The sequence below is a fragment of the Jatropha curcas genome, chromosome 5 (genome assembly GCF_041381405.1).
Source record: "Jatropha curcas cultivar XTBG-Jc1 chromosome 5, XTBG_Jcur_1.0, whole genome shotgun sequence".
Taxonomy (NCBI): Eukaryota; Viridiplantae; Streptophyta; class Magnoliopsida; order Malpighiales; family Euphorbiaceae; genus Jatropha; species Jatropha curcas.
Window position 1 is genome coordinate 2,094,487 of NC_143155.1, and position 16,743 is coordinate 2,111,229.

Below are 16,743 nucleotides of genomic sequence, written 5' to 3' on the forward strand. Positions count from 1 at the left end.
AAAATTATTTTATTTTTTAAATAAATACATACATATAATAAATAATTTAAAATTTTAACTTTTATCCTTTTTAAATTTTATTTTTTAATAAATATATATGATAATGAGATATTTGAAAATTTTATATTTTTATTTTTAAATATTTAATTCTATTTTGATTATAATTTGAAATATTTATTTATTAGAGAAATTAGAAAAAAAATATTCTTATTATTAATATTTTTCCTTTATGTTTGAATAATTTGATTGGATTTATTTTAATAATAAATTTTCAAATAAAATATATGTAATATTTTATTTAGGAGAGAGATAAAAAAGAAAAAATAATTTTTCTATATGGTTGTAGGAAAAATTGAGGGTTTATTCCAAGAGGAGATAATGTTTGTTTATCAAATCTTTTTTATTTATTTTAAATTTACAACTTAGAACAGTAAAGAAATAAAATATTTGAATAAACTCATTAACTTACCAATATTGCATCATAACATGATCTTTTCCCGTAGAGAAAGGAGAATCTCTAAAATTTAAATTTGTAATTTTTTTAATATAATTTTTTTCTTGTTATATGTTGATTAAAAAATTGAATAGTATTACATAGATTAAAAACTTGAATAGTATAAAAAATAAGAATATAATGAATACATTCAACATGCAATAACCGTAGTAAACAATACTCAGCATACATAAATAGACAGTGACATTCAAAATTTTTAAGACATGTCAACCATCAAGAAGAAGCACTTTTGAACATTAATGGCAGAAATCCTACTGAATTAGCAAGTGGAACCGACCAAATAACAGGTTCCATTCAATTCACTTCATGTTTTGAATTTGCATTTTTTTTAATCAATTACCTTAAAAATAATAATATATATGTTATTTTAAAGATTATATTTCCTTAATTACCACATTTTTATAGAATTCCTATGATTTTATGAAAGAGTGTCTTTCGTCTCTAATACGTACAAGTATACTGTGTATTTTTCTATTTAACTAATAAAAAATAATTTTATACAATCCGTGAGTTTTTTTATTTATCATCAGTGAAAAATGAACTAATCCTTCGAAATTTCATATTGATTATAAAAATTGTATAAGTTATACCAGTTAGCAGTCATACAAATTTTCAAAATTATCAATGTTTTGAAAAGGAATGCAGTCTATATTGTTTACTTTTTTATTAAATTTAAAAAGAAAAGAGTTATATTTTCCTAAAAAGAAAGCTAAATGAATAGAAAAAAATCATATATTTATACCATTTTCATGATTTTGGCTAATTATTTTAATTATATTATTTCATACATTATATACTAATCAATTTATGTATATATATAGTAGGTATGGATTTTCCAGAGTGCCAAATATGATTACTTGAATTTGGCGATGTCATGTAAGAGTTAATAAATTAGATTATGCCACATAAAATCTATATTCATTCAACAAGATATTCAAAAATTGAATGATATAAATAGTTTTCTTTTATAACTTGTTAAATAAAATTAATTCGTGATTAAATGTTAAAAATAAACTATTCAAAGGCTCTAAAAGCTATATATGTCCTCCATTATTATCTCTATTCATTATTTATTTTAACAACTTATTTGATAAAAATAGTTTGTAACTAAATGAATAAAACAAATTACTCAAAAGCTTTAAAAAATATGTATATGCATCATTATTATCCCTATTCATTTAAAAATTAACTTGTGACTAAATGCCAAAAAAAAAAAAATTAATAATAATAATAAGTGAATGTCAATTTCAAATAATATTATAAATAAACAGATAACTAAACAAATAATTTAATTTAAGAAATGACAATTATTTAACTAAAAAATTTTTTTTTTGAATGAAAAGGAGGGATAAAACCCAAAAAACTATTAAATCAGTCTCCTAGGCCAGATTACTCCAGCTAAGTCTGCTGCAAGTAACTGCAGCACTCGTCCAGGCGGATTATCCAGCACCTGAACCTTCCTATCAGCTTGAAGAGCTGCATTAGCCACAAAATCTGCCACCCCATTCGCCTCTCTATAAATCTTCGTTATAACCACCCTCCATGCTCGGTTTATTAACTTTTGGCAAGAGAAAACTAAGTTCTGGTGACGCACGGACTGAGAATCCGGGAGAAAGAGAAGTTGGACTACTGTTTGAGAGTTCGTCTGAACTTCCACTAACTCCATACCCAACTCCCATGGGATATACTGAGCATAAAGACTCCCAGTAATTTAGTTTCTAGGGCAGTGCATCGCCCTATCCTCCTCATGAACCCTTTAATCCAATGCCCCGAGAAATCACGGAAAACCCCTCCACAGCCTAATGGACCTGGATTGCCTTTGGCACATCCATCTGTGTTCAACGCTACCTAGTTAGGCTTTGGGCATTTCCAGCAAATCATAGTCATCTTAGAAGACCTGAAACTGTTCCCGATAATACTTGCATTCCTCCAAGCTCCCTCACACTCCTGAGCTTTCATTAAAAGAAAGCCCTTAGAAAGTGGTATGTGAAGATGTGTTAATAAATTAGTAATGTATAAAAATTGAATTAATATTATACTATTTATTTTTCTTTTAATAACTTAATAAATAAACGCTTTTGACTTTCTTTAAGCTACCTAAAGTAGGTGAGCCAAAACAGGTAGTGATCCGAGAAAAACAACAGGAGAAGGCTCATAGCCCGCCCTCTTCCTCTTCCCCACACCTATTTGTTCTATTGGCCGGTTACCGGGAACCGCAAAGTTGCAAGGTTCTCGGAAAACAACGGTTCCTTTGGTGGTGTTCAGTAGTGTATTTATGAATCTAATATCCTTAAATATGTATTATTCTTTTATATATCAATAATATTAATGTTCAATTATTAATATTATCAATAATTAATTTTTTTACTTTTTCTCTAATTCTTTAAACAAGTCAGTAAAAAGATAAAGTAACCAATAATCATTTTTTATGATTTCTAAATAAATAATTTCACACATTTTAAATAAAATTTAAAATTTTAAAAAGTATATTGCTAAAACCATATATATATATAGTACGGGTATACAGCTAATTTATTTTTTATAATTTGCAATTTTCATTAATGTGGCTGTTAAGTGGGCCACATATACACTTAATCCCTCAATCATTAATTGACTGGATTTTACACTATATAAAATTTTGGCTATTTTTACAAAATAACCTATACTTTCACAATTTAGCAATTGTACCCAAATCTTGAATGGTACCATGAATTTTTTTTTCTACAACTATAACATCCATGACTTTGTTGTCTCGTATAGAGTGATGTGGTCACGAAATTGGATTTTCCTTAAAGGATCCATTGAAAAGGCCCTAGCATGAATGGGATCGATTCACGCAAAGGTGTTAAACGTTTTTTTTTTATATAATTTCAAAGGTCAGTGAAAAAATTCTACTCTAATAAAAATTTTTTCCTCCTTCTTACAAATAATTCTTCATTGCTTGAACTCGCCGTTATTGACCTTGTCCATCGGTAGCATTCACCGAGCTTTACTTTTTCATCGTTCATAATTTGTTGACTTTCTCTTTCTATTTATTTATTTCTTTATTTATTTGAATCGTAAGAAAGAAAAACCCATCGTTATTTTCATTGACGTAAGCACTTGTGGAGCCCACTTATCAGCCGTGAGTAAAAATTTGACACAACTGAGGCAGAGGCTACTATTATAAAAATAAATTAGTAAAAGATATAAATTGATATGGTTAAAAAAAATTACCTAAATTATAACAATGATTTAAGTACAATATTTTTCTTTCATTTGGACAAAAATAAATTTAAAATTATATTTGATTATTAAAAAAACAAAAAGATTATATTTAATTGAAAGTTTTTCTTCAATTATATACTATCTCTGTTCTATAATACTTGTCACATATGGAATTTCACGTCTCTCAACAAAATCATTAAATTCGTCTAAGTTACAATAAATTATTGAGTAAATTGACTATATTACTCTTATTCTCTAAGAAAAATATTAAATTGAAGTAATAATTACTACATCTGTTCTATAATAATTGCCACATTTGAAATTTCACGTTCCTTAAAAAAATCATTTAATTTGTCTAAGTTACAATAAATTACTAAATAAATTGATAATACTGCCTTAATTTAATACGAATTCTCTAAGAAAACCATTAGATTGGAGTAATAATTATTTATCATATAAAGGGTAAATATGAAAAAAAGAGATTTATTACTCCTTAAAACTTTAAATGTGACAAGTATTTTGGAATAACTATTTTTTCGAATGTGACAAGTATTATGATATGGAGGTAGTATATATATGCGTGCATATAACAATAATATTATTGAATTATCTATACTATATATAAATGTGAGAATAGGAAAAAATAATAAAATTTTTGGTAGCGCCCTTGATGAATTTAAATATTCTAAAATAACATTAGTTATGACCGATTAAAAAGTTATTATTTATTATTATGTGGATATAATTTATTAAAATTATTTTTTAAATAAATACATGTAGATAATTAAGCATTTCAAAATTTTAAGTTTTATTTTTTTTATTTATTTTTTGATAAATAAATACGATAATGAGATATTTCAAAATTTTTATATTTTATATTTTATATTTATTTTTAAATAGTTAATGCTATTTTATTATAATTTAAATATTTTATTTAGGAGATGGATAAAAAAACAAAAAAAAAGTTTATTCTTTTATAATATTAATTTTTTCTTTATGTTTGTATAATTTGATTGGACATATTTTTTTAAAAAAATAAATTTTCAAATAAAATATACATAATTAATCCTCTCAAAGTTTTTAATTTTTTATTTTTTAAATAAAATGAAAAATCATTAAAAAAATTTTAATTGAAAATTTTAATTTTAATCGAAATTAGTGTATATATACACTTTGTCATTTTATTAATAAACTGTTATATTCACATTAATCTCATATGAAATTTTATTTTAACGTCATAAAAATCTAAATAATGTAAGTCAAAAATTATAATTAATATTTATATTAGAAAATGAATATAAATAGTAAATAGAAGAAAGCACATAAAAAAATTGAATAAGTATGAATATTAAATATAGTCAACGTGCAACGTCCGTCGTAAAAAGACTAATCAGTTCATAAGCGTGGAGATTAAATTTTCTTGTTTAAGTATTTTAAGTATACACTGTTTCAGTCAACTTAACCAATAAGCTAGAAGGTTTTTAAATAATCTTTGCAATTTAAAAATGTAAAATGAAGAATATTGATATTTTTTTAACGAATAAATAGACACAAACAAAGGTGTGCTTGACTTGATTTTATGTTAGAGCATGTTAAGACTACTTTAGTGGATGAGAACTTTAAATGTCAAAAATTAGTAATAAATAATTTATTAAAAATACATCTAATGAATAAACTAATTTTGTTTTTTTTTTTGAAATTTATAAAATAAAATTGTCTTAACAATTAATTATTTATTTGTTTCTGGAACGCGGATCTATGAACAGAGACAAACAAAATTTGAGCAACGAAGGAACTTTGTGTAAGATTGACAATAAAGATAGGGAAAAAAAATGGGTCCAAAATTGTGGTATATTGTTTTATTTATTGTATATTGACTTTTATTTTGAAAATACTTTTATTTATGACTCTATACTAAATGAATAATAAAAATAAGATAAAAATAAATTTAAACTAAACTTGCTTAAAATTTTTAATTTTTATTTATACATCACAATTATTTTACAAAAGTAAAAGAATAAGTGTCAATTACTATTTAAGTTTTAGAAACTCAATATATTTTATCCAATTATAATTTGCTACTGATGCAAATATAATATTTCAAATTAATTTATAAAATTTTGTGAATATTATATAAGCTGATAATGTAAGTTTTATTTAGATATCTTAAATGATTTTATAAAAAAAATTCAAAATTCAAAATTCAAAATTCAAAATTGAAATATAGATATAGATAATTATTATAAATGAATATTAATTTTAAAATCTAATTATTAGATATGAAATTTAAATTTAAATGATAAATATCATTTTAAATATAAATGCTAAATTTATTTTTAATTTATTAGATGTTATTTTATAAATTCTCTTTATTATTTTAAATATATTTTTCGAATTTAATGATTTTTTTTCTTTAATTAAATCAATCGTGTAAATGTTTACTTAGTAAAAGATTTCTCTCATCTCCTATCCTCACAAGCAAAATTAATTACAAAATAATAATAATAATAATAATAACTACACAATAAATTGAATAAATTACTACAACAAATATTCAATATTATATAATTGATTGTACAAAGATCAAAAATAAAAAAATTATTTTCCTAAAAAAAAAATCTAATAAGTTATGAAAATAATGAGTTTCGATTAATATCAGTCTTACTTATGTCTTCCCTTTCCCTACGATTTTGTCTTTATCTCAACTTTTTCCTGCATATAGGTATCATTTATTTCATACTATAATAATATCAAATATAATAAGAAGTATAAATTTTTAATCATAATATATAATTTTTTATTTCTTTTCGAAAAAGTTAAAAAATTGAAAAAGAAAAAGAAAGATAAGTAAGACCAAAGAATTGAATTGCGTCGACATTGTATTACTTCAAGTGAAGAAAAAAATGCGGGATTGAAGTTGCTGTTATCGTCTTTTTCAATTAAAAATATGAAATAATAATAATAATAATAATATATCAAAATAAATAAATACATAAATAAAGATTTGAGAGCACAATCAAAATCCAAAAATTTGAAAGCAAAATAATCTAACAAACAACAAAAAGAAAAAAAAAAAAAGAAGAAGAAACCATCGTGAAGAAGATCATTAAAATTGAGAGGTATATATAGATATATGTATATAGATATAGATATAGATAAGAAAAAAATTTAAAAGCTTTAAAATTTTAAATTCAACAATTCAAAAAGTTCTAAAATTTTAATTATTCAAATTTTTAGATTATATATATATAAAATAATATAGATACATATTAAACAATTAAAAGTTTTAAAATTTTAAATTCAACCACCATAAACAATTTTGGAAACATTTGGCGAGAGGTCAATCAATTAGCGCAGTGCCAATTGAGGAGATTGTTCTAATTGGGAAAAGGAAGGATGCTAGAAGGAGTGTGACTAGTGATGTGGTTATTGAATTGATGGATAAAAGGATTAAATGAAGCTTTGACTCCTAATGAAATGTTTCTTCTTCTATATTGACAGTGGCTGCAGTGCAATCCCATCGACAGCCATGAGTATTTTATGCTGGAATTGCAGAGGGCTTGGGAACCCTCATGCAATTCGACATTTAAAAAGGCTTCTAAAGCTTCAAGTTCCCCAATTAGTGTTTCCCATTGAAACAAAGATGGAAATGGCTGAGTTGCGTGTTAGATGCGGTTTTATTGATTTTTTTCATTGTCCCTTGTGTTAGACAGATTGGTTGCGAGGGGGTTGTGCCTCATGTGGTCTCCAACTATACAGGTATAAGTCTTATCTTCCTTTTAACATCATATTGATTGCTCTATTGATGGGGTGTGGTGCTTTTCTGGTATATATGGTTGGCTTGAGGAGAACTAAAAATATAACACATGGGAATTATTGAGTAGTTTAGGTCCTCTAAATTCATTACCTTGGGTGTGTGGAGGAGATTTTAATGAAATCTTGTATCAATTTGAGAAGGAGGGCGGTAACTTGAAGAATCAAAATAATTTAGGTTATTTTATGGCTACTTTAAATGCTTGTTGGCTTCAAGATCTGGGCTTTTCGGGGTATAAGTTTACGTGGAGTAATGGCCAAGGGGGCTCTAGAAATGTCCAGGAGCATTTGGATAGGTTTGTGTCGAATTAGGCTTGGATGCAGTTATTTTCAAATTCATGGGTTAATCATTTAGTACGGCAAGGGTCTGACCATATCCTATTAAATTATTTTGGCATGCTAAACGGAGGAATAAATGGAAACATAGACCATTCAGATTTGAATATATGTGGTTGCGGGAGCAGTCTTGTGTAGATACGATTAGGGAAGCTTGGGATGGCTTATCTTTTTCTAATCAAAGTCCACAGGTTGAGGACTATATTTGTTGATGTGGGATTACTATAAAAAATTGGGATGTCCGATACTTTGGTTCGATTAAGAAGCAGCTTCAGCAAGCTTAAGAAACAATCAAACAACTCCAGGCTGGCCCACAGTCCGAAAGCTCAATTTTTAGCCAAAAAGGTTTGAATGATCATATTAGGGAGCTGCTAAGGAGAGAGGAGGTAATGTGGTCTCAGTGGGCTAGAGTTCAATGGTTGAGGGAAGGTGATCAAACTACATCCTTTTTCCATATGAAAGCAAATCAGAGATAGAGGCGTAACACAATTTTGAAAATTAAAGATGATTTTGATTGTAGGTTTGAGGAGGATGAGGATATTACAAAAAATTTTCTCCACCTCCAATTCATCTGATTTTAATCATGTGCTTGATATAGGAGAGAAAAGTCACTCCAGAGATTATCATAACCTATCCCGTCCTTTCACATGTGAGGAGATATGTTTCGCTTTGAAACAAATGCATCCTTCCAAAGCTCTAGGACCAGACGGTATGCCCCCTTTCTTTTTTTAAAAAAATTTTGGCATATAGTTGGTACAGATGTAGAGAATAAAATTCTGGCTATTCTTAATAATGGGGAACAGCGGGCTTCTTTAAATCATACTTTTATCACTCTTATCCCCAAAATTCTGAATCCCGAGCATACAAAAGATTTTCGACCTATTAGCTTATGTAATGTTATCTTTAAACTTATTACTAAAACCACAGCTAATAGGTTGAAAATAATTCTTCCTTATATTATCCACCCTTCTCAATCTGCTTTTGTTCCAAGCCGTTTGATTATTGATAATGCCCTTATAGCGCTTGAAATCTTTCATTTTTTGAAACTCAAAACAAAAGGTAAGAAAGGGTTCTTTGCACTTAAATTGGACATGAGCAAAGCTTATGACAGGGCCGAGTGGATTTTCTTAGAGAACACCATGTTGAAGATAGGTTTTCATAAGTAATGGGTTGATTTAATTATGAGTTGTGTATCTTCTGTGTCTTACTCATTGCTTATTAACGGAGAACCCCAAGAAGTTTTCTTTCCTTAGAGAGGGCTTCAACAGGGTGATTCTTTATTCTCTTATCTTTTTCAAGCCAGTTGCGAAAAGCAGAAAGGGAGCATAAATTATATGGTATTTCCATTTTTACAAGAGGGCTCCATCCATATCCCATCTTTTCTTTGCGGATGATAGTATCATCTTTGGTAGAGCAAATACAGCTGAAGCGGATGTTCTTTTATATATTTTGGCAAATTATAATCTCACTTCAAGGCAAAAGGTGAATATTGAGAAGTCTGAGATTTCTTTCAGCTGGAATGTTCAATCTAGCATTCAGGAGGCTATAAGATTAAAAATGGGAGTTCGAGGCATTGATCACCAAAATAAGTATTTGGGTTTACCTGCAATAGTCGGGAGAAAGAAGAAGCTAACATATAGCAATTTGATTGATCGGGTTGTGAAAAAACTTAAGAACTGGAAAGAAAAGTCCCTCTCTCGCACATGTAAAGAAATTTTACGTAAATCGGTGATTCAAGCTATCCCTACTTCCACGATGAGTTGCTTCTTGCTTCCTAATGATTTTTGTCATCAAACTGAGACTTCTATGGCTAGATTTTGGTGCGGACAAAGAGACGAAGAAAGGAGAATCCACTGGTGCAAGTGGATCAATTTGTGTAAGGCAAAGCAAGTGGGGGGCATTAGTTTTAGGGATATACAGTGTTTTAATATGGCTATATTGGTAAAATAATGCTAGCATTTGTGTAAAGATGAAAACTCTTCTCTTTCATTTTTTGAAGGCCAAGTATTTCCCTAACTGCACCTTTTTGGAAGCTCAGACTGATTTTAGGCCAAGCTTTATGTGGAGGAGATTGATGAATGCCCGGTGATTGCAAGATACAGGAGCTCGTTGGTTAGTTAGGAATGGCAATAAAATAAGAATATGGAAAGGCAAGTGACTGCCTCATTTGACACTCTCACGGGTTTCGTCCCCTCCATCTCAGCTCGATAAACATTAGTTGGTTGAGGAGTTGATTGATCATCAGAACGAGTGTTGGAATCGAGAGCTTGTTGGATCTCTTTTTTCTCCAGATGAAGCGAGTTTAATTTGTAACATTCCACTCTCTAGGCGATGGGCTAGTGACCAACTGACATGGCCATTGACTAAAAATGGATGTTTTTCAGTCTCATCAGCCTATCACCTTGCCCTTCACTTAAAAATGGCGGAAACTGAAATCGGTCCTCAAGCACTTTCAATTCGGGTCTGTGTAAGTGAATCTGGTGACAAGAAATTCCTCTAAAGGTCCAGCACTTTATTGTCAGAGCTTGCTATGAGTCATTACCGACGGCACTGAACCTCCGGCGATGCAAAGTGGAAGTGGATCTAGTTTGCAAATTTTACGGTGAGGAGCTAGAACACTCGACCCATATACTGCTCAATTATGTGTTCTCAAAATTACTATGGAAACTCAGTCCGTTGAGGTATGAGCCATTTAGACCGATTCTTTCTTTTAAACTGCGGCTATATGAGTTTGCATCAACAAGTCCAGCTACAGATTGCGTTGACAGTGGCGTGGGGTCTTTGGAAAGCTCGCAATGTACTGATTTTTCAAAATCAATGTTTTACAATTATGTAGGTTACTCAATTGGCTATGAGTTTGCTAACAGAGTTTCATGACAGCAGGTGTCATCAGGATACAACAACTGTGTCTACACTGACTCCCACAAAATCTCATAGTCGACAGGTGCTATAAAAATGGGTAGCTCCGGTCAGAGACTTTATGAAGGATGCTTCGGTGGTGGAGGGGTCAAAATGTGGGTTTGGAATGGTGGTGAGAGACTCCACAGGAGCAGTTCTAGCGTCGGGCTTCAAAAGAGTTAACTATTCATTGTCTCCCCAGTATGCGGAATTAGAAGCAATGTTATTTGCTCTTCAAACAGCTCTCGATCTCAATTTCACTAGGATCGTCCGTAAATTTGATTGCTTGGCCAATATTAAGATCTTGAGAAGTAAAGATGTTCTCTCAATGAGTTGGGAACTAGATTTTTATGGGTTTTTGCTTTATTAGATAACTTTTTGTCTTTCTAATTATCTCATGTCCATAGGAGTAGTAATAAGGTAGCGGATAGTTTAGCAAAGCATGCTATCTCTGCTGTTGATGAGAAGCATATTTGGATTGAGGAAGTACCTCATCCTTTTGATATTCTTGTACAGGTTGAGTTAGCCTTTTCTCTTCCTTGATGAGATTCAATTTTCCACTTGAAAAAAAAAAAAATATTTTACTGAGCAATACGCATAACAAATAAATAATATAGAAAGCCAATGATTAGTTAGCATGACTTGATATAGTTAGCATGGCTTTTAGAACAATAATTTTCATAAATTTTAACTTTTTAATAAGTATTTAATTGATCTATTGCAAGTTGAAATATTTAATAAAATAATTTTAAAAATTATTTAATATGTGTAATTTTAAAAGTGAAAGTGTTTAATGGTTTAAAATAAGAGTTGAGTTTGAAAAAAAAAAATGCTAAATTGTTTTTCTATTTCAAAGTTTTGTTAAAATTAATAGAAAAAACATTTTTAAATAAATTATACATGGCAATCAAATTTATGAAGCAAATTCAACATTGTTTCTATTAAAAAAATAGTAATAAAAAAAAAAAAGAAAGAAATGCAGAGTTGGAACTGCAGGTCCACCCTGAACCATATCTATAGAGCAGCCAGACGCCTTACTTTTCATAGCTTTGAACTTTCAAACAATAATTATCTATTATTATGTAAGAGTAGAGTCAAATACAAAGAATTATTTTCGATCCCTAAAAAAATCGTGGGTCCATAGCCCTTGCAATGAATTTCATACGCTAATGTCAATGAAGGAGGTTTCCTCCATTGACCAGATTGATTGCTAGATTGCTAGCTTGTCTTGCTTCTCTGTTCTTCTCCTTCTCTCTCTCTCTCTCTCTCTCTCTGTTCTAGCTTAGCTTTGTTCCCGTCAAATAATCAAATACTATAAAATGGACCCTTTTGCCCATTTACCCATTTCCTCTTTCTTCTTATTTTTTATTTTCTACTCTTATTTCCTTTTCAAAGATTTCAACTATACACTCCATCTCAAGGTCTTCTCTTCTTCCTATTTTTATATGGGAGAAGGAGTGATTCTTGTGATTAACTAATTATGGGAAATTGTTGTAGGAAACCCGCCAAGTGCACTCATGCTTCTTCTACTAATTTTTCTTCTGCTTCTGGTGGGTCTGCTCTCACTTTTCATTATAATTATTATTTTAAACTGTTTTTGTTTCTTGCTTTATCAAACAAATTAAGTAATGGAGCATGTGTGTGTATATATATATAATGAATGGTTCTTTCTTATTATTATTTAGTTTTATGTCTTCTAAAAGATCAAATTTTCTTTCACAGATGAAATTCCTTTCAAGAGGTAGTTTTTATTTAACTCAATTTCTTATATGTTTGCTCTATTAATAAATAATAGTATTCTCATGATTTGTTCCTGAATTCTGCTCTTTTTTTTTTGCTTCTAATTTTATCCCAAAAGGGAAGAATTTTTTTTCCTTCCGCTGTTTTTGTGTTTTCCAGGAGGAAAAACTCTATTGGGTGTTAAGTTATTGATAACTTTTATCTGCATATGAACATATTGATAGACCATAGCTGCTTTTTTTTGTGTTATTTAGGAAGTAAAAAGTCTCATAATAATGGATTGAAGCAAGATTCTACATCTTCCAATCAAACATCAGTAGCAAGCTCGAACAAATCTTCAATAACAAGCAAAGTTGATGCAAATGTTTCCAGCAATCTCAAGTCCTTTAGCTTTAGTGACTTGAAGAATGCCACCAAGAACTTTCGTTCCGAAACAATGCTGGGAGAGGGCGGTTTCGGGTGTGTTTTCAAAGGATGGCTTGATGAAAACACTTTAGCTCCTACTAAACCAGGAACTGGAATTGTTGTGGCAGTAAAGAGGCTCAAGGCAGAAAGTTGTCAGGGTCACAAGGAGTGGCTTGTATGTGCATTTAGGACTATTATTTGATTTTTTTTTATTTTGTTTTATTTATTTATTATTATTATTTTTTTTTTGCTTTGCAATAGCTCATTTTTGTTCGTTTGTTATCCTTTGAAATTTGGCAGGCAGAGGTAAACTATCTAGGTCAGCTTCGTCATGAAAATCTAGTGAAACTCATTGGCTATTGTGCTGAATCTGATAGTAGACTTCTAGTTTATGAGTTCATGCCAAAGGGAAGTTTGGAGAATCACTTATTCAGAAGTAAGTCAATCTGTTCTTGTAGGATTAATTTCTTCAATTTTTTGTTAAAATTTATGGTAAAATCTTATTTATCATGACATTGTTTTCCATTTTTAACTCCTGTAAATTATGTCTGACAGGAGTACACTAAGATTCAAAAGAGTACTAGAATAAGGGACATCATCTTCATGTTGTTTCATTTGTTCTTTTATAGCTACTAAACATTCAGATTCTTTTGAGATGAAGTGAATTTGATGTGTGAGGTCATTTGGATGATGAGGAGTATTTGATTAAAAGCAGAAAGAGGCAGTTCATGGAAGAAGAATACATGTTATGTGTTATAGATGCAGGAAAACATAGACAAACATTTTGAAAGGGCCTTAAATAGGAACTTTTGATTTTCAATTATTCTGTATGATCAAGTGAACAAAAACTTGAATTTTGTTTGAAGGTTAGTGGGGATCATCGACGCTCTTGAAAATTTATGAAGATAATTTTGGATAAATTTCCTGTTTTTATCAACTCTTGTTTCAAGCAGTTCAAAAGGGAGCCAAAAGAAAGTTATCCTTTTCATTACAAGGTTGTGGGTATTTACGTGTTATAGATGTCTTTGTAAATGAATGAAGTTGCTTCACCGCAGACTTAGGGTTGGACCAATGAGACTGACGTACCCGAGGGTGCTTAATTTGATTAGTGATAGGAAATATTGCATTCTTAACATTTTGCTTTAGGGCTATGTTTCTAGTAAGTCAAATTGGCTCTGTTTTCCCTATATAACAGAAGTTAGGCGCACTTGGTGAAATACATTCAGCAAGAGCTTTCACAAAAATGCTATTTTCCATAATTTTTGTTTTCTTGCATGTGGATAGCATTTTTAAATGAATTTTCAAAGCAGTTTAGTTGTCTTAACAACTATGAACCATTTTAATAACTCATTCAAGTATATTTAAAGGTTGATTGCCATTTTCTTATCTTTTTTTACTTTTGGGGGGTGAGGATGGGAGTGTTTAAAGCCTATCCATCATGCATCTTTATTGTACGAGTGACCACTTATTGATTGTTCTTCCACCTGAATCTACAATGAATTGACATTCTTTCTTTATATATAAAAGGGGATCAACCTATCACCTGGGTTACTCGGATGCGCATTGCCATTGATGTTGCAAGGGGATTGTCCTTCTTACATGGTTTAAATGCCAATGTCATTTATCGAGATTTGAAAGCATCCAATGTTCTACTTGATTCGGTATGTGGAAACCTTAAAATTCTTGATTTATCGATAAATAGAGATATACTTAAAGGTATGAGCTGATGAACTTGTGAAATATTTTTCAGGATTACAATGCGAAGCTTTCAGATTTTGGCCTAGCAAGAGATGGTCCTACTGGAGATAATACTCATGTTTCAACCAGAGTGGTGGGAACTCGGGGTTATGCTGCACCGGAATATGTCGCCACTGGTTAGTAAACTTTCTGTTACATGCGAATTTGTTTTCAATATATATGTTCTAAAATCATTGGAACAACACAAAATAGATCAAAATTTAACAGTTGCCGGCTAATTCTTTGAGAGAAAATTTGAAAATTGCATGTTGCAAAATGTTGTGCTATCTATTTAATAGTACATTTCCAATCATAGAAGCTGCCAATGATGCTGCAAGAGACATGTGACCTGTACAGGTGTCCCTCAATCTTCCTTTTTTTTTACCCTTTACAGTTGGAACAGAAACACCTCCGGTCTTCTAGTTTATTTGCTTCAGAAAAATATACTTATCGATTCAAAGGATAGTTGGCAGCATTTGTTTTCCCTTTGGAACTGCTCCGCATCTTCTTCTTCCCCTTTTCTCATCTCATTTATTTTTGGGTGTGGGAAATTTATTACTTGAGAAGTGTATGTTTTTTAAGAAGCTCAAAATGAGTGGAAATTGTCAGCACTTGCTTCATCAGTCTATTGTATGCCAGAAACTTATTTGCCGTTATGTTCTTTCTTTTTATCCTTTGATTGAGAAGTTGGACATATGATCATCACTTGGAGAAAGATTATTATTTGTACACACAAAAAAAAAAAAAAAAAAATATATATATATATATATATATATATATATATATATATATAATACAATAAACAAATGATGGTCTTTTAAATAAAATAAATAAATTTAACCAAGAACTAGTCATCTTAAATTAACCTCTTATTCCTGTCAGTTTATGAGGAGAAATATGATTGAAATTTTTATATTATTAGCTGTTCTTCATCCATAGATTTGCATTTTAATGCAAGTTAAATCAAATCAAAGAATGCAAAATATGCATTCAGACATATTTAACAGCATTCTCCTTTTCTTGGGTTAAACCAAACAGGTCACTTGACTCCAAAGAGCGATGTGTATAGCTTTGGCGTTGTCTTGCTAGAATTACTGTCAGGAAGAAGGGCAATGGATGATGAAAGAACCAATTTTGTTGACGAAACTCTAGTGGACTGGGCAAAACCTTTCTTAAGTGACAGCAGGCGAGTTCTGAGAATCATGGACACTAGATTGGGTGGTCAGTACTCGAAGAAAGGAGCCCAAGCTGCAGCCTCACTTGCATTGCAATGCCTGCATATAGACCCCAGAAATAGGCCCTCAATGATTGAAGTTTTAACTGCCTTAGAAAAACTTAACATATCAAAGGATGTGCCAAGAACACCCCCTTCTGCTAAGCTGGATAATCACAATATCAAGAATATTAATAGCCCTCGCCAGAGTAATAGAGTAACCACCAATTTGGTATGACCAATTTTTGCTTGTGTGCTTGTGCATTATTCATGTTACTCATAGCTAGTGTTGGGTACTGAAGCTGGTTGAAGCTACTGCGTGCAAAAATGCGACATCCACATAATTGTGAGATCAGTTTCCCAGATGATGATAAAAGGTTCTTTTAGCATCAAATGAATGTTTGTATATAATCTCAAATGAATGTTTGTATATAATCTCTCAACTTTTTGAAGATCGTGGCTTAGTATCAGTTTAGTAGTTCTTGTTTGTTAGGAGAATGTTGTTACTGTTATTGTAAAAATCTGTATAAGATTGCATTCTCTCTTTGTTATAGAATGGAGGAAAAATATAAAAAACAACTTCAGCAGAGTTGGGTGGTGAGCAGCAATTGCCATTCCAAAGAGTCTCCTTCCTATTCTTCCACAAAGCCAACATTATCATACAAAATAATTTCACATCTATTAACTGATGGACTAAAAAGACATTTGTTTTCCATTCTAAAGTTTTTTTAAGTGAAATAACAAATTTAAAATTGAAATTTCATTAATAGTCAGATGAAAAGTATAGTTTTTTAAACTATTATTTTATTTATTTTAAATAAAAACTCAAAATTTCATATTACTGCATAGTTATAGAAAAATAAAATATTTATTTAAACAA

General features: G+C 30.0%; 1 protein-coding gene across 2 annotated transcripts; it reads left to right on the plus strand.

Moving 5' to 3' along the window:
- The first annotated feature begins 11,810 nt into the window (after positions 1-11,810).
- Positions 11,811-16,452, plus strand: LOC105637168 (putative serine/threonine-protein kinase PBL3). 2 transcript variants are annotated; one of them, XM_012220579.3, is made up of 6 exons: positions 11,811-12,318; positions 12,763-13,088; positions 13,214-13,349; positions 14,441-14,574; positions 14,664-14,787; positions 15,689-16,452. In XM_012220579.3, exons 1-6 carry the CDS (start codon positions 12,249-12,251, stop codon positions 16,099-16,101), a joined length of 1,203 nt encoding a protein of 400 aa, XP_012075969.1. In that variant the 5' UTR covers positions 11,811-12,248; the 3' UTR covers positions 16,102-16,452. The 2 variants fall into 2 exon arrangements, with proteins under 2 accessions (XP_012075969.1, XP_089578288.1); XM_089722162.1 differs by lacking the exon at positions 11,811-12,318 and adding an exon at positions 12,491-12,509.
- Positions 16,453-16,743: the final 291 nt, after the last annotated feature.